This window comes from Osmerus mordax, chromosome 19 (assembly GCF_038355195.1).
Source record: "Osmerus mordax isolate fOsmMor3 chromosome 19, fOsmMor3.pri, whole genome shotgun sequence".
Classification (NCBI taxonomy): Eukaryota; Metazoa; Chordata; class Actinopteri; order Osmeriformes; family Osmeridae; genus Osmerus; species Osmerus mordax.
The window spans coordinates 5,947,714-5,969,156 of NC_090068.1; the positions used below are offsets into that span (position 1 = coordinate 5,947,714).

Consider the following 21,443-nt stretch of genomic DNA (forward strand, 5'->3'; position numbering starts at 1 on the left):
TCTCCTCCATGTTTGCGTCACGTTCCAGGTCTTGCAGGATTTTTTCATACATTTTAAAGAAATTGTGTCTTTCGGCACGGGCCTGCCTGGCTCTCTTCCGCAGATTGGCTCTGTTCTCTTCCCGTACACTCACAGAGGGAGACAGAATGTCCTGGACTTCGCAATCCGTAACACGATTCTAGAGGGAGAGCAAGAGTAAAGTACAATGTGCAGGAACAGGGCAGAGGGGAAAATCTGAACAGAAAAACAGGCCAATTCATAGACCTTTTGTCACACACATACCAGGCGTTTGTCCTGAACAGGTTTCACGCTATGGTCACAGTCCTCATCACACTGTGGGTCAGATGGTAACATATTGTTAGTCTATGTTCAAAAATGTAATGTACCTTGATGCTTTTGATGCACAAACTGACCAGAAAATCGGCCTCATCGAATGAATGAATAGAGAGGTCATCCCCATTTTTCGACTCTTTGACATTCTGTCGGGAACTGATTCCATCACGTTCATCTCCCTACATTAGAGACACAGTCACTGGGATTTGACTATGTTTGGTGTTTAAGTATTTAAATGTAAGTTGATGCAAGACCTTATCCATTTCACTTATCACTATGCACAAGCTGACCAGAAAATCTGCCTCATCAAATGAATGGAGAGACAGGTCATCCCCCTTGGTTGAATCCTTGCCACTTCTTTTGGTCCAAGGATGATGGTACTGAGGATCATCACTCTGTGAAAGATACGTCGTTAGTCTTCACCAACCATGGTTACTCGCCGTTACAGAAAACAATATATAACCCAATGTCAGCATCAGGTACAGCTCTCTCACCTGAGATTCACCATCAGTTTCTGAGTCAGTTGTGACATCCGAGTATGACAAGCTGATGGAGGAAAGAGGACGCTCATCCCTTCTCTTCAGCAATGCTGTCACTCTGTCAGACTGTGGAGAATCATCAACATCGTTAATTAGTCAGGGCACGGTTTGCATAAATCTAGTCTCTGAAAACCCCTGCATTAGCCTATGGCCAATAACAGTGATATGGGAAAGTGTTATTAGAGAGGAGCTGACCTGACTGGGAGAGTCTGGATTCGGCATGTTTGTTGCAGCCATCAATCTGCCTGTCCTTAATGTTTGTGAGTCTTGAGTCTCTTTTTACTGATGTGGTCTGTGATAACAATGCACAATAAGAAAACCATGTATCAAAACTTGCTGTAAATGTACTGAATTTTGAATGTGGAGGACATTTGTTTTTAGTTGTACACCCATGTTATTGACGGTAACTGCATTACAGAAGTGTGGATTACATTTAGCATTAAATTCCGTTACATGTAAGATTAAACTAAGTATTAATGTGTTAAGAAGAATTACTCACCGAAAAGCACCAAATTGGCTGATTATCTTGAGAAAATCTTCAGAAAAAGCTAGACAGTAATTACCGTTCACTTGTTCAGAAGAAATGTGAGGTAGCTCTGTAATGTTAGATTAATGTATGAATGTACACCATTATGACGTTGTTGTAGCCTACGTCATAATGTGTAGCATTTGGACATAAGCTACTTTTATACAGATATTTATATATCATTTTAAATAAATATACGTCAATATTTCTCATTTGGTAATTACGATTGTGCTTTCTTTAAGACGTGATTTGCATAAACAATGACACTACTTTCAGTTTTTTCCGTTTTTAAATAATCAGAATAATCTCTCATTATGAATATAGCCAGCACTAATATACAATTTGGCAATAAAAGGCTGGTTCTCTACATATCATTATCTCTGCCTTACTGATACATTATGAATTGGTTGTATATAGCCAAGACAGGTAAAGTTGGAAATATATTCACAGATTTGAACAATTCCCTAAGCAATAACTAAGTACAGAAACGTTGTTAAAACACAAACGTCACCTTTTTCCGTCCGTTCCAAAGATTCACCAGGCAATGTGAAATAAACAAAGTATTAAAATACAATGTTACGACTAATATTATACAAAGTAAATATTAATAAGTAAATAAGAATTACTCACCAAAAACACAAAATTGGCTGATTAGCCTGACTGAGAAAATCTCCTGAGAAAGCTGTACTGTTTACCTGCTTGTTCAGAAGAAATATGAGCAAGCTCTGTAATGTTACTATAAAGTATGCAGATAACACATTATGACGTTTTTTTGTACGTCATTATGTGTAGCATTCGGATGTATTTTTCATAAAGATGGAACGTATTGATATAAATATACATCGGCCTACGTCAATATTTCTCATCATTTAAATCACTCCAATAAATTATCTGCAATCATTGTTATTTCGCTCATTTGCGCCACACGTTGTCATGTAGTAAATCTTTTATTTTGAAATCCATACAAAGCAGTGGGACTACATTCTTTCCTGTCTGTAATTGTAGCAGTGTAGGTCTGTTCGGGAACTCCTCCGGCATTCGAGTCGAAGTAAGATACAGACATTATTTTTCATAAGCAAGCTCTTGTTTCCCTCCAAAACATTTTAGCTTCGTGCATGCCAGCATGGACCTGACCAGCTAACCACTGGCTCAGCTAGCTGCCCCAGTCCAAGCACCTTGTTCGTGTTTTAATTGTAGCTGTATGTACAGACCTGTTGGCTCTGTAGGCAAACTGCAGGGGGGTCCAGGAGAGGGTCCGTGATGGATTTGAGGTGTTCCAGCACCAGATGCTTCAATAGTTATTAAATGATATTAATAAAGAGGTCTCTCTGTTGATGCTCTGCTCATATATATTTGTTTTATTTACAAATCATCCTAACATACAGCACAGTATGGAGGTTACATTCAGAGATTCATGGATTACATTTACTGTATGTTTCAAACACAATATTATTCATATGTAATCATGGGATCAAATACGATACCCCGACAAATAACTTTTACACAGGATCACAATTTAGAGGATTAAAAATATACATATGCATTACTACATTCAGTTCATTGGTAAACAGCAGAGATTAAAACTTATCTTGACACTTTAAAATATGTTAAACATTTCAGTCCATTCAGTATATTGTTGAGAATAAATGACTATCACACAGAAATATACGTAGAAAAACACAGAAAGCAACACTTGTGTAAAGCTGTCAAGTCCTGCTTCAGTATGTCTAAGGCCACTTTCAACCCCCCTTCATATTTCCATGTCCTGGAGGTCACCCCAGCTGGGTCCCACCTTGACTTTGGCTCTGAGCTTCACATAAAGCTTGACTGCTGACTCCATCTCTCTCTTCACTATCTGAGCCACCTAAGGGAGATGGAGGAAAAACAGGTCTGAAATTCTGTCCTTACACAGTATTTCCCTGTATCGCACTGTAGGCAGCCTTGAAGAGTTAAGGCCTGGGCCTGTCTATCACACTTAGACACTGGGGTGTCTATCAAGGTTAGGGTGCTAAAGGTCAGGGGTTAAAGCTCAGGGTTCAGTCATACCCGAATGAGGTCTTCTTCTGTGGTCTCGTAGATCAGCTCGTCATGCAGCTGCAGGATGAAGTAAGCCCCTCTGACCCGAGGCCATGTCCTGCTACGGCCCCTGTCTGCACAGCCATCGATGTATCAGTACCACAGTAAAGGCCTTTGCACACTGAGTGCGAAATGTTCGTATGCGTTTTTTTGTAATCGTCAGCCTCAAAATTTGGTGGCTTTGAATTGTCAAAAAAACTCTAAATGTTTCGGAGGTAGTGTGTAAGCGTGATTGACATAACGTTTTTTAACGTGCAAACATTTCAGACACGAATTTTGGACTCAAATGTGTGCAAAGGCCATTAGTGTTTGTGTTCATACAGACATATTTGAAATAGTCACATGATGTGTACCTTTTGTAAATGTTGTGAGCTACTTGCTACTGTGTGTGTTACCTGAGTGTGGGTGTTGATGTGACAGGGGGGCAGTAGGGAAGGTTTCCTGTAGTCTCTGCTGGATGTTGACAGTGGCCAGTTTAACGATGTCAGCAGCTGAACCCTGAACAGTGGTGTTCACCGCCTGGCGCTCTGCCTGAGAGGCAGAACCACACACACTCTGTTACAGTCAAACATCAGAGATAAGATGTGTTATAACACTTCAGATGGGCCTCACACCCCCTCACACACACACATACATGTGCCCTGGCGTAGGTGTTGCCGTTTGTGATCCCAGGCAGGTATCTCCTGCGTCCCAGCAGTGTCTGAACGTAGCCCTTTTTTACACAGCTCTTCACCGTGTCTCTCAGGAAGGACTGGATCCCTGGATGGACACACACACACACACAGAGACAGAGAAACACATACACAGAAAAAGAGAGTGAAATACACACACAGAAACATACTCTTAACCAATCATGAACACAACACACAAGTTGAACAGGAATGGTGCAATGGTGTCTACCTGTGTATCTGGCCTTGAAGCTCTCTATGTAACAGGCAGCATCGTTCTCATCCACGCCCATCTGCTCCCCCAGAGACTTGGCTCCCATCCCGTAGATGATGCCATAGCAAATCTGAGCATGTCATGCACACATGTTTAACACACATTAATGACTTGTCATGATGTGACTTGTCATATTTCGGGACTTAGCTGATTTGTAAGTGGCACACCTTCATGAAGTGAGTATGTGTGTATTTGTTTATCGGCCAGTCAGCCTCAGCCAGCCCTTTTGATTTTGTTCTTGACCAACTAGCCTCGCTAGCACCCCCCCCCCCCCCCCCCCCACCCCACCTGCTTGGCCTGCTGTCTGAGGCCGTCCTTCACAGCATCTGGGGTTATGTTCTTCCACTCTGCCGCGATGCAGCGGAAAACATCCACCCCTCCATTCAGCACCTGGCTCAGACACACGTGTCAGAGAGAGACAGAGACAGAGAGAGACAGACAGAGAGAGAGAGAGACACAGAGAGAAAGACAGAGAGAGTGCATCAGGTGAGGACCATTTTGCTGTCAGCATTCCTGTCAGACTGTGTTTGTGCATGCGTGCATCTCCTGACCTGTAGGAGACGCCGGTCCTTAGAGAGGTGAGCTAGCACCCGCAGCTCCAACTGGGAATAATCAGCAGCTAGGATCATCCCTCCTACAGAAAGAGAGAGAGATAGAGGGAGGTAGAGAGAGATAGAGAGACACACCTTCAATGAATCCAATCAAAACTCATTTTGACTGCACGCGCACGCAAAGCCAAAGGAGGGGGTGGCCTAACCTGAGAAGGGTACGAAGGCGTGTCTCATGCTGACGGAGAAGGCGACATCCTTCTCTGGACTGCCTGCAGGAGGGGCTGGCAGCCTGGAGCGCCCTCTCCTGCTGGGAGGACAAACCCACCGTGTCATCGTTATGAATGTCACCCTAGGAGCGTACAGCTGGAGGGAGACTATCTTTTCTGTGCTTTTCTCTGAGATCTCCACAGAGCCCCTTTTGACTCAGCTCCTCTCTCCAGCATGCCTTTTCCTGTGGTCTCTCCTCCCATCCACCCCAGCACTCTGTGTCCCTACGGTCACCCTCTCGGTCTCTCCCTGTGGTCCCCACGTACCCTGGCCGGGTGGCAGCATGGCGGCCATCTTGTGAGGGGGGGCTCTCGCCCACAACGGTGGCCATCTGGATCTCAAAGTCTTTCGGAACGTTCTGGATGTTGGGCTCAGTGAAGCTCACTCGGCCTGGCACGGGGAAACAAGAAACATTGCATAACATATGTCATAACAAATACATGTTATAGAATACACTGTATTTGTTAATGAGCCCATATAACCTTAACTCAGCTAGATGGGTAACACGCTAACGCATTTGGTTATTGTTGTGTAGGGCTATGTTGACATCTGCGTGGGTGTGTTCATCTACCTGTGGCGGTGTGTGTCTGAGACACAGGGTGTATCCTGTCCATGGCCAGCAGAGGGTGGTGTTGTCTCTCTCTCTGGAGAGGGAACACCACCTTGGTCATAGCGTTGGTGATCCTCCTCCACTCCAGGATCACCCCTGGGAACGGGTGCAGGGGGCGGAGCTTCTCCAGAACGTCCTGATGATGTCAGGTAAGCGACCGATGAAACCTTGCATGTTTCAGTTCCCAGCTGCATGTTGTTGCATGGCTGGCTGTGTGTGTGTGTGTGTGTGTGAGAGAGTTACCTTGGTGGTGCTAAACTGCTTGCCCAGGCGCACCCTCCCCGCTCCTCTCCTGGCGTATCCCAGGGTCCTCTTGTTCTTCAGACCAGTCACGTCTCCATTAGGAGGCAGACGCAGTTCCAGAAACATAATCTGAACACACACACACCTTTAACAGACAGTGCCAAATGGACAGACAAGGTAGAGTCATACACGCACACACACACACCTTTAACAGAGAGTGTCAAATGGACAGACAAGGTAGAGTCATACACGCACACACACACACACCTTTAACAGAGAGTGTCAAATGGACAGACAAGGTAGAGTCATGCACATGTGTGTATCTCCAGACAGACAGACAGACAGACAGAGCTAGCTTCAGGTCAGACCTGGGCTATGTCGTCGATGCTGGTCAGGGAGAAGCTGTGCCCGGCCAGGCTGTAGGCCTGGGCCTCCAGGGCAGAGAGCTTGGCCTGCATCACGTGCTTCTGTCTCTCGCACTCCTCCACGCTGAAGCCCACCCCGTTCAGCTCCAGCAGAGCCAGACACACCTGCGAACGCATCTCCACACGGCGGAACACGTCTGGGGCACACACACACAGCATGAATACATTGAAAATTTAACATGGTGAAACTGAACAGTGGATTAGGAGGAATATCATGCAGGTGTGTGTGCGCACAGTACTGTGCAGAAGTCTTAGGCACAAAAAAGTTACGAAAAAATGCTTTAAGACATAATGAGACTAGTGCTGTCAGTTAAACGCGTTATTAACGGCGTTAACGCAAACCCATTTTAACGGCGTTAATTCTTTTATCGCGAGATTAACGTTCTTTTTGGCCTAGCAAACTTTGTAGTTTTTTTCACATGCTGTTGCAACGACTACTGACGTTTGAAAAACTACAACACCACACCGGATCTAGCTAGACCGGAAACAAAACAACAGGCACGCCGCACACAGTAGTAGGCTAACGTTACGTTTTGAGTGGATAGCGAGCGCGAGATGCCAAAAAGGATGCCACTAAGATTCTGAATGGAAAGGTTACTTTAAAAAAGTTGCCAAATGGTTCCATTGACAAGACCAAATTGATCTGTGTGTTTTGTTGTTGTGAACTGAGCTATCATCGCAGCACGTCCAGTTACCACTTGATGGCCAAGCACACAGCTGATGCGAATTCTCCGCCCCCTCGTCAAAGCCAGGCAATGTTGCAATGTTGTTTTCAAAAAAAACAAAAAACATTTGCACTAACGAAGCAATCCAATCCACTTTTCAATGTTGATAAGAGCATTAAAATGAGAAAAAAATAATGGGACAAAAAGAAATCAAGGGACATTTAGAATAGATAAGAATGTGCGATTAATTGCAATTAATCGCGAGTTAACTATGACATTAATGCGATTAATCACCATTAAATATTTTAATCGTTTGACAGCACTAAATGAGACATAACTGCACTTCTATACGGCAGCACAAATACAGAAGACAAAAAAAAGAATGTGTGTGTGTTCCCCACCTAGCAGTCCATCTTTCTCCAGCAGCGTGTTCAGCTGGTCCATGGCAGCGTGCACCAACACGCTCTCTGTGGCGGCCCTCAGGCGTGGGGAGTGAGTGTGTGCGTGTCTCCCCTCCCCCAGGCCCTCCAGCAGATCCAGCTCTTGGGGGCAGAAGCAGGTCACCACGCTGGCCAGGGTCCTCTCCTCACTGCCAGGGTCTAACAACCAACACGCCACCTACAGGACGCACAGAGCATTACAAGACCTCGACAGACCCCGAGGTAATGCATGCACGCAAACCCTCACTCAGGGAGAATACGAACAACATATGCTGTGTGTGTTGTACATGTGTGTGATTTGTACACGTGTATGTTTGTGTGTGTGCGTGCATTACCTTGGGGTCTTCACAACTGCCGTCTAGACCAATGCCACAGCTAAGCACCAAGGTCTTGTACGCCTCGATGATGTCGTAAGTAATAACCACGCCTCCTGCACCTTTAACCAATGACCGGTTTAGGCAGGCCTTTACCTGCTCCAGCCTCTCACCCACCGGCAAATCAGCATCCAGTGGAGGCGGGGCCAGACTTGAACTGATATCTGTGGGGGACAGAGAGGAATTGACGGAGAAGTTGTGCGTGGGTTGTGTGTAGCTACACAGGCATGTCGGTTGTGTTAGTGTGTGTGTGTACCTGTGCTCTGCTTCTGTTGCAGTGATATGTAGTAGGCGTCGCGCCCCCCCCAGCAGACAGACAGGCCGGTCAGCAGCAGCCCCTCGCCCCCCCTCACGGAGAACCCGTCTGGCTCTGAGATGGGCTGAAGACACGAGACTGGACACAGCCCAGCGCTGGGGTTAGCATGATCTAGCTCACATACGAAGACATGTTCTGGCTTGGGCGTGGTATTATGTGCATGTCTGACTGTGTATATGTGTGTCTGAGTGTGCGCGTGTGTCTGAGTTTGTGTGTGTGTCTGTGTGTTACTCTTCCTCACCTCCTCTGTGTTTGGCTCCTATCCCTCCGTCGGGCGGCTGTGTGTATTCTCTCCTCTCGCAGGCCAGAGCGAGGGAGTACCTGCCCTTCGTCCTCCACTCGCTCAGGAAGGTGCTAAACAGGCGCCTGTCGCTCGCCACGTCCACGATGGAGAAGGCCCCGGGGCTGCCGGGGGTGAGAGGGGCATCCTGGGACAGCTGGAGGGTGAAGCCCTCGTCGGTGAGAGACGAGTCCAGGGGGGAAGGAGCCTCGGCTGGGGGCGGAAGTGAGGGGGCGGGGGCCGGGGTTTGGGCCGGAGCCGGGGGAGGTCTGGGGTCAATGCGAGGGCGTGGCTGGGTTTTGGGATGGGAGACAGATGTGGGGTCTAACGTTGAGTGTGTACGCTCTCCTGGGGCCTTTGTCTCAGTGCCAAAGTGCGTGTCGGGGTTTGGGGTGTGCGAGGTAGACTCTTGCTGTTCAGTGTCTGATACAGCCTCGACTGGCAGAGGTCTGTGTCGCTTACTGCTGATTGGGTCAATTCTGGGCCGTGGGCGGGACTGGGGACATTCAGGGACTCCTGGTTGGTCATGGCGGGCGGTAGTGGGAGTGGATTGGTTGAGGGGCCGTGTGGTAAGAGGTGACTGGACCGAGGAGGTGGTTCGTTTGACTCTGGGGGTGACGGGGTTTGTTTCTGGTGTGGGGGGGATGAGGTCACCAGAACCAGGTCTGTCCTCCAGTCTCCCTCTTGTATCTCTGTGACTGCTGCTCGCTCTGGTCTCTCCACCAACAGCCTGCCTCTCTGAGAATGCTCGCTCTCCCTCACTAGCAGGCTGCGCGTCCGTGTGCGTGTGAGTGCATGTCGACCCCCCCAGGAGGGTGTGTGGTGACAGCTGGTCGGACATGCTCGGCCAACGGTCGAAGATGTCCTGGAGTCCGGGGCTGCACTGAGGACAGGTGTCAGTCGGCTGACTCGGCAGTGCCGGGTGTTTAAACACCCCTGGGTCGGGCGGGGCCCCTGCCTCTCTGTCCGCTCTCTCCCGTTCTCTCCCCTCGTCTCTCCTCGTCTCCCTCTCTTCCTCGACGCCAACCTCTCGGCTCAAGGTTGGTCCGCTGGGGCTTGGGTCTTCAGTGTTGTGGTGTTCGTCCGTCTGAACGGGGTTATGTTGCGGTTGTGGTCGGTCTGTCTGAAACGTGCACTGGTCGGGTTTGAGTGGGTCTGTCTGACAGTGGTGCGGTTGTGCTTCTGTAGGGCGAGTTTGAGCAGTATCCTGACAGTGTTGTGGTTCTGGTTCTTGTTGGTCTGTTGGTTCGGGATGTTCCGTTTGACCACGGTTGGGATTATGTTCCTGCTGAGTTCTCTCTGTGTGTCTCAGGAGGCTCCGCCTTTCCAGGAAATGTTCACCCACCAACAACGAGTCGCCCCACTCTGATAGGTTGAAGGACGACTCGCCCCATTGGATAGCCTCCTGCTCTTCTGCCTCCTGATTTGCCAGGAGCCCACTTCGTCTTTTCTCTTGTGTGGAGGGGAGCTCGTGGCGGCTTGCGGCCTCCGTGCCAGCTGGTCCCTCCCCCTGCACTTCCTCCTTCTCTGATTGGTTAGATTCCTCTTCCGGGCTCAGGGCAGCCAAAAGGGAGCTATCGTATAGGCTGTCAAACAGGAAGCTACTGCTGCCGTTCAGACTGTCAGACGTGACGTGATCTGACACTGAGACACGAGACAGATCACCTCTACCAAGAAGTTCATCCTCTTTGTCATCTTCATCAACACCACCATCTCCATCTGCTAAGACCTGAGGGAGGAAAAGCAGGATGTTTGGATTCTAAAAGTGTAGACCAATTATTTTACACACACACACACACACACACACACACACACACACACACACACACACACACACACACACACACACACACACACACACACACACACACACACACACACACACACACACACACACGTTGTGGGTTGTGGCCAGTAAAGTGTGTGTGGAGGGGCATTGGTCCCCTACCTCTTGACTGTAGTTGAGGAAGTTTTCCATCTGACTGTCAGTTAAAGAGATGCCGAGTTTGGGTTGTCCGTTGCCGATGGTGACGGAGCTACCAAGTACCTCCCCGTCACGGTCGCTGTGGACACCGTTGCTCGGAGACCCACGCAGGGCTTCCTTTTCACCTGCACTCTCGTCGCCGTAACCTCCTCCTCTCCCCGTCTTCCCTGAGGCAGGCCCACACGTCTCCCTCTCTAAAACACACCTCTCTTCCTCTCCCTCCTCCTCCGCTGCGCTCCCCAGCGCTCCCTCCCTCCGTTCTATCCCTCCGTCGCCCGCTTTCACTTCTCTCTGTGGATTCTCCTGCTGCTGGATCATTAGCTCTGTCTGGGTGTCCAGCTCAAAGCTGTCCCCGAAGCCCTCTCCTTCCTGGGCCTCCTCCTTCTCCTCCTCCTCCCTCCTCTCCTCTCTGACATACAGCTCCGGGGACGAGAAGTCGTCCGTCTCCTCGTCCTCGAGCCTCCTGCGCTTGGCCACAGGGGAGAGAGGCGGGGCTGTAGGCTGAGCCGGTGAGAGGGGCTGGGGGGGCGAGGCCGGGGAGGGTGCCGCTCTCTGAGGGAGGGTGGGGTCGAGTAAGGGGGGAGAAGCTGGAGCTGGAAGGAGGTGCGTGGCCGGGGTTGGGGGTGCGTGTTTGGGAATCAAAGGGAGTGGAGATGTGGTTCGGACAGGGTCCGTCTCTCCCCTCTCTTGCCCTGCCTCTGAATGGATGAAATGGAGCACTTTCCTCAGAGCTCTAGACTGGTGCCCTTTCCCTGTCTGCATGGGTGATGTAGCTGTCTGAGCTGGTCCTGTCCTCTCTAGTGTCCCAGAGGAAACGCAGCCTACTGCTGGAGGTTCCTCCACGCGGGAGATGGGGGCTCTGAAGCGAGGAGGGGGCATGGGAGAGGGAGAGGGCTGGGGTGGGGGAAGGGGGCTGAAGACCAACTCAGCTAACTCCTGTGTGAGACTCCTCTCAGGACGGGTGGGGATGGCGATGGGTCCTTCCGGAAGCGCAGAGGTGGACCCGGCGCTTTCAACCTCCTCCGCTTGCTCTGACACTTTCGTTTCTACACGTCTCTGTGTTGGTCCTACCTTTTTTTCCGTCCCCATTTCTCGCCCTGAACTTCCTGTGGTACTTCTCGGCTGTTCCTGATCCTCCTCTCTTTCCTCAGCCCTTAACTTCTGTCCGGCCCTTAATCCTGCATCTTCTCCCTTCGTCTTTTCCCCACCAGCTCCTCCCCCCTCGTTCATTTTCGTCTCTCCCCCCTTCCTGTTTGCCTCTGTCTTTTCTGGCCGGTTCGCTCCTTCCCTCTCTCCCACTTCCTCCTCAGTTTTTCCATCCCCCCTCCTCATTTCTCCTCTCCCTCTCCTGTCTCCCTCTCTCTTCTCCTCCTTCTTCGCGTCCTCCCTCTGAGGTTTGCTGTGGTTTTGTTGCGTTTCGGGCGAGCTGTGAGAGTCTTCGTCAGGATCGCTGTCGAGGCCCGCCTCCGGGGGGAGGGTCCCGGGGTCCCACTCCACTCCTAAATCGGCCAGGTCTTGCTGGAGGAGGAGCCTAGCCTCCGACACAATCTCATTGGCTGCTTCCCGCTCCGTCAGGGCCCGCCCACCGCTGACCCAAACGCAGCGAAGGCTCCGCCTCTCGGCCACCTCCATCTCACTCTCGTCCACGGCCCGTTTCGAGCTGAGGGTGACATGCACACCACCACCACCATCATCATCATCCGCACTGTCATCCATTCAATCTCAGGCCTAGTCCACACAAGCCCTGTTTTCAAATTCTCCCACCACATAAAAACGCTAACACACGCTGCCAAGAGGCGACCAACAGGGGGCGGGATAACCCTTAAGCCATGTTGGCCAATCAGAAGCCTGAAAAAAAAGTTATTACCAGTTCCGGTTAACAGTTGCTAACAATGACATGACAAGCCAAAAACGGGGTTTTCCCTGTCTACATGTCACCCTGGAGGACGTTTTGCGAAAGCCACATTTTCTGTGACCAAAAATAAATACGCATGTATGTGTGGACCGGGCCTCAGAACCATAAACGTGAAACACACACACACCCACACCACACCTCTTAAAGGGCACGGCCTTCCTCAGAGCTTTCTCCACCTCCGTGAGCGTGGCGCGGGCCAGCTGGGCCACGGTGCAGAGGCCCTGGCCGTAGAGCGTGCGGGCCCGCGCCGCGTTCAGCAGGGACACCCTGACCAGGTCCACCAGCTCCCGCTGCACCCCGAAGCTCAGCCGGGTCTGGTACTGGGACAGCAGCAGCTCCAGGGTGTGCCAGCCCAGGCGCTTACAGAACACCGTCACCATGCCTGAGGAAGGGGGGGGACATGTAGGACCTCAGCATGGTGTGTTAGGGGGGGTGTATGTGTGGCTGTGTATTGAAGGTGGAGTTTGTAGGTAGGTATGTGTGTGTGTGTGTACCAGCATAGGTAGATGCTGACTGCTGAAGGGACTGCAGCTGCCCACGGTTGCAGTTGTATTTCGTTGCCACGGCACCCAGCGGTTCCTCATTGACTAGGTCCTGTAGGACCAGAGTGGTGAAGAACCTACAGACAGAAGAAGAAGAGAGGGAGGGAGGTGGGAGGGGTCATTTGATAAGTGTGTACTTCTACTTTCAACTGTGTTTTTTTACCCTCTTCCTCTTTTCCTTTTTGTTTATCGGTAACTTGAGTCATCATGGCCAGCAGTGTAAATACATGTGTGTGTGTATATATCTGTGTGTGTGTGTGTACCGTTTGTGTACAGCCATCTGCCTGTGCTGCCTCTCCGTCTTGGCGACGAGCTTGCCGCTGACGGAGCGAGCGAGGAAGCCCTCCTGGACGCCGACCAGCTCGGCCACGCGCTTCATGGACGAGGGCAGCTGCTCCCACAGGCAGAAGAACTGGTACCAGTCGATGGTGGTCCACTCACCGTACACTGGAGTGATCTACAGAGAGACACGGTGAGGACCGGGTGTGTGTACTGTGTGTGTGTGAGTGAGTGAGTGAGTGAGTGAGTGAGAGAGAGAGAGAGAGAGAGAGAGAGAGAGAGAGAGAGAGAGAGAGAGAGAGAGTGAAAATGAGTGAGTTTGTGTGTGAGTGAGTGAGTTTGTGTGAGTGAGTGAGTGAGTTTGTGTGAGTGAGTGAGTGAGTGTGGGTGCTGCACCTGGTAGAGGATATGAAGGTCGTTCTCCAGTACAAAGCCCTTCATGGCCCGCTGGAGGTCGGCAAATATCCCAAGAGCCTCGGGGGGAGAGAGGGAGGAGGAGAGGGTGGCCGCGCCCAGGAGGGTGGGGCAGTACCGCTCCTCTGCGGCGAGAGGAGAGGGAGAGAGGAGACAAAGAGAGGTGACTAGTTGAAGGAAAGAGGTTCAACGTTTGGGAAAGGTTTGACGATGATGCCGTGTTAGCTTGTTGATGTTAGCTCCACAGCTCTCTCTCTCACCTTCTCCTTCTTTTTGGATGTTGATGAACTCGTTCTCCATCAGCCAGTCCACGCAGGCCTCGATCGCCCCCTCGTTAGCCTCCGGCCCCCGTCCCCGGCCTCCCTTCTTGGCCTTCCTCTCCACGGCGCCCCCTTCTGGTCTCTGGCCAGGCTGCAGACTAGCAGCTAGCAGAGTACAGGAAGCATACAACCTCACATCCTGTGGAGTGCTGGCCACGCCTCCGACAATAATCTGGGGACGAGAATTTCAAGTGTATTAGTGCTGGAAAGAAAAACTTTCCTTAATAGTTGGTTAGTTAGTGTTCAGTTTTTTTTTTACCTCCAGGATGGCTCGGAGCATGCTGGTGGTCACGCCCTCCCCCTCCCTCTTCACCAGACAGCTGCTGATTGGCTGAAGGGAGCCCTGGAGGAGGCTGACACCCTTCTGACGCTCCGCCTCCTTACACACCAGCACGCTCTCCCCTGAGAAGGAGGAAAGGAGAGGAGGGTGAGGGAGAGAAAGATAGAGACATGTTCCGCTGGCTAAATAGTTAGAGCGTTGTTAACCAATGTCCTTCTCAAATAAAGTAATGTGGGAATATACACAGTGTTTATACATGTAATAAGGTTTCCTCCTCTAGGTCCTGCAGATCCTGATACATTACCTTTGTCCCCTCCCCCCCCTCCCCCCCCCTCCCCTCTCTCCTTACCCATGGTGTCCACTCCCTTTCTCCCCGCCCGGCCGGCCATCTGCTTGTAGGTGAGCGGGTCCAGCAGGCGTCCGTTGAAGGTGGGTGTTCGTATGATGACCCTGCGGGCCGGGAGGTTGACCCCCGAGGAGAGGGTAGAGGTGGCGGCCAGCACCCTGACCAGTCCCTGGCGGAACGCCCCCTCCAACACGTCTCGCTCGTCGAACGTCAAGCCTTAAAATGACAACATAGGGGGCATCGGAGTACACCAGTTTGACCCAGGAAGGGTTTGCTTGGGTTGTCACTGGGTCAGTGGCTTGATTCTCAAAGTCTCCTTATCTTAATTCTGGAGCCCTTATTGATATGCAGTTGGAGTGAAATACTTGAAGTACGTAAATGAGTTGAGATAACCCCATGAAGATATCCCGGGGCTTGATGTGGTAAATGTACTGTGTGTGTTTGGGGTTTAAAAACCCGCATTTTTTTACCGGCATGGTGGAAGGCCACCCCCCAGGGAACAGTGCGCTGCAGCATGGGGTCTAGCCCAGCCGGGGTGCGCCTCAGCTGGGCTAACACATCCACCAGTCCTCCCTGGTCCAGACACACGGCCTGGAGGTCACCATCTCCCTGCCCCTCTGAGAGGGACGGGAGACACAAGACAGTCAGCGATAAAAAAAACTAAACTGAGGTCAGAAGAACACTTCATTTCACACACATTGAATTTCAAAAGCCTTTAAAACAAAGAAATCATGAGCACCTTTGAATGCGGGTCCTGTACAAGTATTGATGACTGTGTGTGTGTGCGGTTGAGGGTCATGGCGTAGTTGTGTGTGTTGGGTGTGTGAGGGTTCTACCTGTGCGTTTCAGGTTGTAGAACTCTCTGGCAATGCCGTCCGACAGCTTCTCACACCAGATCTTGGAAGGGCAGAACAGCAGGACGGAGTGCCCCTCTCTAACAGTCTCATAGCACAGACTCACTATGTGGTCATCATCCCCCTATACACACGCACAAATTAGTTTACACACGATCAATTCTACACATATACGCACAGTATACTTCTCGAGGTAAGAATACTTAAAGTCATCTTCATGAGCAAATATGCTAGGATCAGCCATCACGTAGATAAACAGACCACTTTTTCGTTTTCATACCTTGACCGCCAGCGCGGGTGCGAACGAGCGGACCAGGGAGAGGCTGCTGTCGTAGATGTTGCTGCCCACCTTGAGCCACTCCTGCAGGGGCACGGGCCTGTAGTCTGTCTGGTAGAGCTCCGCGTCCAGCCAGCCAGCCAAGAGCTCCAGGTTAGGCAGGGTGGCACTCATACCCACAATCTGGATCCCCTCAGACAGAGACCTACACATATACATGTTCAAAAATAAAATGTTATACTTTTGATACTTTTTGAAAAAGAAACAACCTTGCTTGAATTATGCACGACCACCACGCTTTTAACACACACACACACCCCGATGCGTTTTGCTTCTGGGCGATGTAGCGGATCTTGGTGAGCAGCAGTTCCAGGAGGTATCCTCTCCCAGAGTCTCCAACCATGTGGAGCTCATCCACCACCACCATACCTGCAGCAGACAACAAAACGTCGTCTCGTCCCCCCACTCTCTCTTGCACCCTGTCCTTTTAACATGCACACACACACACACACTTTACCCAGTAGATCCAGGCTGTCTTCCTCTATGAGTCTGTTGACGAGAGAGTTGGCCTTCTCTATGGTGCACACGGCCACATCCAGTGACGTGAAGCCGCCCGCAGCAGAGGTGCTCCCCATGTACCCCTCCACGCGCACCCCTGCCTCCTCAAACACACTCTACACGGATAGAGACACTCGACAGTTACACAAACGCACAAAGGCTACCACACACACAGGCATCTACAGACACAATTACACACTCACGCCCAGACACAAACACAGACAACCACACACACTCCCATGCATATCTGTCCAGGCGTCCATGGCGGACCTGCAGGTAGTGCATCTTCTCCTTGGCCACGGAGACAAAGGGCAGGATGAAGAGGGCCTTCCTCCTGGTCTCCAGCACACGCTTCAACATCAGCAGCTCCGCCACCAGGGTCTTCCCAGCACTGGTGGGAGCTACATGGAGGAGGGTGTGTGTGAGTGAGTGAGTGAGTGAGTGAGTGAGTGAGTGAGTGAGTGAGTGAGTGAGTGAGTGAGTGAGTGAGAGAGAGAGAGAGAGAGAGAGAGAGAGAGAGAGAGAGAGAGAGAGAGAGAGAGAGAGAGAGAGAGAGAGAGAGAGAGAGAGAGAGAGAGAGAGAGAGAGAGAGAGAGAGAAAAAAAGAAAGGAAGAGAGAAAGTGAGAGAGAGAGAGCATGAGAGAGAGACAAACAGACCAGGTTGGAACAGATCCGATTCCCACCAGCAGCCAGGACCAGCAGGCTGTTCACCAGAGGAGAACCAGGGTGCTGCCGATCAGACTCACCAGAGTACACCAGGTTACCGTGGATCAGACTCACCAGAGTACACCAGGTTACTGTGGATAAGACTCACCAGAGTACACCAGGTTACTGTGGATAAGACTCACCAGAGTACACCAGGTTACTGTGGACCAGACTCACCAGAGTACACCAGGTTACTGTGGATCAGACTCACCAGAGTACACCAGGTTACTGTGGATCACACTCACCAGAGTACACCAGGTTACTGTGGATCAGACTCACCAGAGTACACCAGGTTACTGTGGATCAGACTCACCAGAGTACACCAGGTTACTGTGGATCACACTCACCAGAGTACACCAGGTTGCGTCCCTGCAGCACCTGTCCCACCATGAGGCACTGAGCCTGCCAGTCAAACATGTGGGTGAGCCTGTGTCTGTGGTAGCGCTCCAGGACAGGCCGGGGTAGACCCCAGCTGGACAGCTGCAGCCTGTCAGCCTGCTCCCCTGGGGCGCATATAGCCGCATTCTGACCTGGAGGGAGGGGGAGGGGTTTACATAAAACACCTAGACACACTGGCCGCTGATAGACATATTGAATAGAATGGTGTAGCACAAGGTCTACACCATAGACCTACTGGATGTGAAGAGCTTGCTCATACATGCTATAACTATAAGCTCTAAACTCAATTTAAAAACAACTTTTGTTAGGTGTAAGTTCAGTCCAGACCTTCTACAGGCTGTGGCTGACTGTCCTACTACCTGGCTGGGGCACTGTGTCGTTGAGGGAGTTGGCCTCCAGGCCTGTAGGGGGCGTAAGCACGGAGACGGACTGGTTCCTCAGCGAGCGCTGCAGTTCTGCCCTCTCCCTCGCCGCGGCCAGGTGGGTGGGGCTGAACAGGATGTAGTTACCAGAGGTGTCCAATGGGGAGTCGGCATGTACACTTGGCCCGTCTCCTTTTTCCGTGCCCAGAGGGGAACTCCTGGACCTGTGCTTAACCCTGTTCGTTGATAGCTAGTTAGTTTTCTTCTATTTTTATTTTTAAATTCATTTCAGGAAGACCTATGAGCACTCACCCTTTGGAATGGCTGGATTTCTGATTGTTCTTTTTGGTAGGAAGGGGCAAGCCATCCTTGCAGTTAGTTGTCATTGGCTTGAGACAGCCCTTCTCTGATTGGTCTGACTCCTCGGTGTCCTCACTGAAGAGAAGTCGCTGGGCCAGGCCTTTACAGTCTGCTCTCCACCTCCCCCCAGGTCCCTCACACACACTCTCCCCAGCCCCTGGGAGTGCTGCTGGGCTGTGGGGTATGTGAGACCCTGGTCCTGGTCCAGTGGGCTGAAGAGGTGCTTGGTCTCTAAGTCCCATCCTCTGGTTAATCCCCTTATTCTCTGGTAGCGGAGGTGGATGAAAGCTTACCACTGGTGGGGCTGGTCTTCCCTGTTCGTCTCTCTCTACAGAGGGTTCTAAGGCATCCAACACCTGAAGCATTTCCTCATCCAGAGCCAGTGACGACTCACCCACTGCAAACGACTGCCCGACAGCCTACATACAGTTCCACAACAAGCCTTTTTAACGTTCAGCTTCAAACAGTCCAAGCGTGCCACTGACTATCAACATGTTCCAAACTCACCATGCCGTGTGTTTTGTGTTTGGCTCCATGTAATTTATCTCCCAGTGCATGTGTCTCCAGTAGGCGTCTGGATCGTCTTGGTGTCAGTGACTCCACAGGTACCACAATACTTTACACAGAGGATAAGAAGGTTGCGCCAAAGTGTTTACAATGATCACTAGCGACAAACGGTAAATTACATTACACTCACTGTCAACTGCAATAGGTGCGCATTATATATTATGAATTGCGCTGTCAATGTGTCAAATGCTAACTACCTTCTTTTCTTGATGACCTGATGCTGTCCCATATAGCATTTCCTTTTAGGTGGACCAGAGGAGCTCATTCTGGCAGTGTTACTGCCCCAAATTAAATTTCTAGTTTGATATTGACAATAAATAGAGCTCGAAAATAAATCTCATGTTTGTTTATATTAACAAGTTAATCAAAGAACAAAAGCGGAAAGTAATTTACTAAACATTTTCATAGAAGACATAAACATGGCTTTCTTCGCAGCAGAAATCAAAAAGACCGCCCCGGTGTTTCACAAAAACAGTTCCGAGTGTGTCGAGTGCTAAAATTCGAAAGTACCGCACACTTATCCTGGCCAAGTTTCAGACACGCCCATCTACACGGCCATGCTGGCCATAACACCCCCGGCAGGCGGCATCAAACTGTGGGGAAACAGTTATGAACTTTTCCCAAGTTCATCACAACATGTCGCTTTGCATTCAATCCGAAATTCGAGGGTTCTGTGCATGTGGAATAGGAGTTTGGATTGAACCGAATCGATAACGGTAAATAATCTCTTAATTATGGTGCGTTTTGAGATGCTTGGTTTGTGTGTTTTGGGGTCGGTGTCTGACAATTCATGTGTCATCAAGTCAACTTTGAAACCGACCGACCGGGGCTAACTAGGTTAAGCTACGCTATCACGAGGAAGTGAATAGTATTGATTCGTTTGTATGAAATTGCATATAATCAACAAACACTTTATTAGTTTATAGTTGTGACTTGTGACCAGTCCTGAATTGCGAATTGTGAGGGGATCTAGCGTGATCTATGACTAATCTTTTAAGGAAGCCATCTGATTGGTCCTGATGCAGTCTTCACCTTAACCGACAGTACACATGCTATGCTGACATGCTTTGATCTCCTTCAGCCGTTCTAGTCACAATACTTTTTGAAAGTCCCTCACTGCATACCTGGGATTTAGAGGAGAGCTAACCGTAAACCTACTTTCAACCTACACTGTATCATGTAACTACTACACCTATTAGCCTACTTATAGTTATAGACCACATGCATGCCTTTCTGGGTTCGGATGTAAGCCTTGGTTTTGAGTATGGCTGGATTTTTTTTTGTTTTACTTTCCGGGCTGAAGCCAACCATGTGGCATGGAATTGGTGACAGAAAAATACATCTTTGGTCACCGTATTGTTGAGATGATTTTTGAAGGTTAATCCAAACAACCGTAAACAAATGTATTCTTAAGACTTTTTTTTTTTCTTTCCCTTTATTAAATACAATAACATCAGAGATGATCATCCGAGTGACCCATGGGGATTTACAGTTAACATATGTCTAGTTAGAACATCGAGCAGTTCTAGGAGCTGCTGCAACGCAAGCAACCAGCCGTATAGTTTGGGTGTGGCTCTTTATTATCTAGGAGAGAAAGGTGCGCACAGTTCCCTTCACCAGGCCCCGGCAGATGGGGCACTTTCGCAGCGAGGGAGCGCACTCCTTGCACACCACCAGGTGTCCGCAGGGGATGAACACGATGTTGACTTCCTTGTCCATGCACACCTTGCAGGTCCGCTCCTCCTGCAGCCTTCGTAGCTGCTCTTCCATGGGCAGGTCTGCAGGAAGATGGGGGAGGGAGGGGAGGGGGAGGGAGGCCGTGACGGCAGGAGGAGGAAGCAGAGAAGAGGGAGAAGAGTTATGGACGCATGCGAGAAAACGAGTTGTACTTCAGTTAGACACACACACACGGAACACCAACATCTACATATGTGCAGTACGCTCACATCCTGACATGCGTGCATCGACACACCAACACACACTTGTGCAATCTCTCACACACTCACACACACTCTCCTTTCTCACTAGCGCAGGAAAGAGCAGGGATGAGGCCTCGGAACCCTCTCTAACACCAGGCCAATTCTAAGTATTGGGGAAGGAGGATCGGACCCAGCCTGTGACAACCAGCCTATTCCCAATCCAGGTTCAGAGGCCTCATCTTCCAAAGGCGAGCTGAATCTCTCTAAGCCAAAGCTACAAGCATGTGTTTGTGTGTGTGTGTGTGTGTGTGTGTGAGAAGCATAAGCAGCAGTATGTGTGTATTTGTGTGTATACCTGAGAGATCTTGACTCGGTGATGCAGCTTCATTTGTCTGGGCTGAAAGTGCAGTGAGAAGAGAAATTAAACACGCGCTTGGATTCGGGGGAGTGCTGGGCTGGATTGGATAGGGATGAAACCCGAGTCGTGCCGAGCTGGTCTGGGCTAAACTCCAGCTGTGTTGAGCCTAAGCTAAACTCGGCTCAATCCTGCAAATTCTAAACCTTTGTCACACACCTGTTCTTTTCTTGATGACCTGATGCTGTCCCATATAGCATTTCCTTTTAGGTGGACCAGAGGAGCTCATTCTGGCAGTGTTACTGCCCCAAATTAAATTTCTAGTTTGATATTGACAATAAATAAAGCTCGAAAATAAATCTCATGTTTGTTTATATTAACAAGTTAATCAAAGAACAAAAGCGGAAAGTAATTTACTA

General features: G+C 50.1%; 1 protein-coding gene across 1 annotated transcript; it reads right to left on the reverse strand.

The window, feature by feature from the left end:
• Window positions 1-3,148: 3,148 nt before the first annotated feature.
• polq (polymerase (DNA directed), theta) lies at window positions 3,149-21,313 on the reverse strand. The gene is made up of 38 exons (XM_067257683.1): window positions 21,244-21,313; window positions 21,025-21,066; window positions 20,338-20,528; window positions 18,457-18,602; window positions 18,221-18,414; window positions 17,818-17,985; window positions 17,410-17,592; window positions 16,627-16,757; window positions 16,316-16,472; window positions 16,116-16,227; window positions 15,802-16,003; window positions 15,504-15,645; window positions 15,138-15,284; window positions 14,671-14,883; window positions 14,301-14,443; window positions 13,982-14,213; window positions 13,704-13,846; window positions 13,292-13,485; window positions 12,981-13,105; window positions 12,625-12,868; window positions 10,536-12,231; window positions 9,876-10,316; window positions 8,549-9,683; window positions 8,248-8,385; window positions 7,953-8,155; window positions 7,579-7,795; window positions 6,456-6,649; window positions 6,088-6,216; window positions 5,806-5,980; window positions 5,501-5,624; window positions 5,174-5,274; window positions 4,968-5,050; window positions 4,705-4,806; window positions 4,375-4,486; window positions 4,109-4,233; window positions 3,851-4,005; window positions 3,445-3,544; window positions 3,149-3,262 (listed from the first exon to the last, which is right to left on the reverse strand). Exons 1-38 carry the CDS (start codon window positions 21,311-21,313, stop codon window positions 3,149-3,151), a joined length of 8,523 nt encoding a protein of 2,840 aa, XP_067113784.1.
• Window positions 21,314-21,443: the final 130 nt, after the last annotated feature.

What these genes read in the sequence shown, in the direction of transcription:
- polq (XM_067257683.1), bottom strand. Translation starts at nt 21,313, where the DNA reads ATGAGCTCCTCTGGTCCACCTAAAAGGAAATGCTATATGGGACAGCAT. An exon ending in GTCAGCATCTACCTATGCTG is followed by an intron (nt 12,869 to 12,980) that starts GTACACACACAC and finishes CCCCTTCCTCAG; the next exon opens with GCATGGTGACGGTGTTCTGT. An exon ending in CATGCTGCCACCCGGCCAGG is followed by an intron (nt 5,275 to 5,500) that starts GTACGTGGGGAC and finishes TTGTCCTCCCAG; the next exon opens with CAGGAGAGGGCGCTCCAGGC.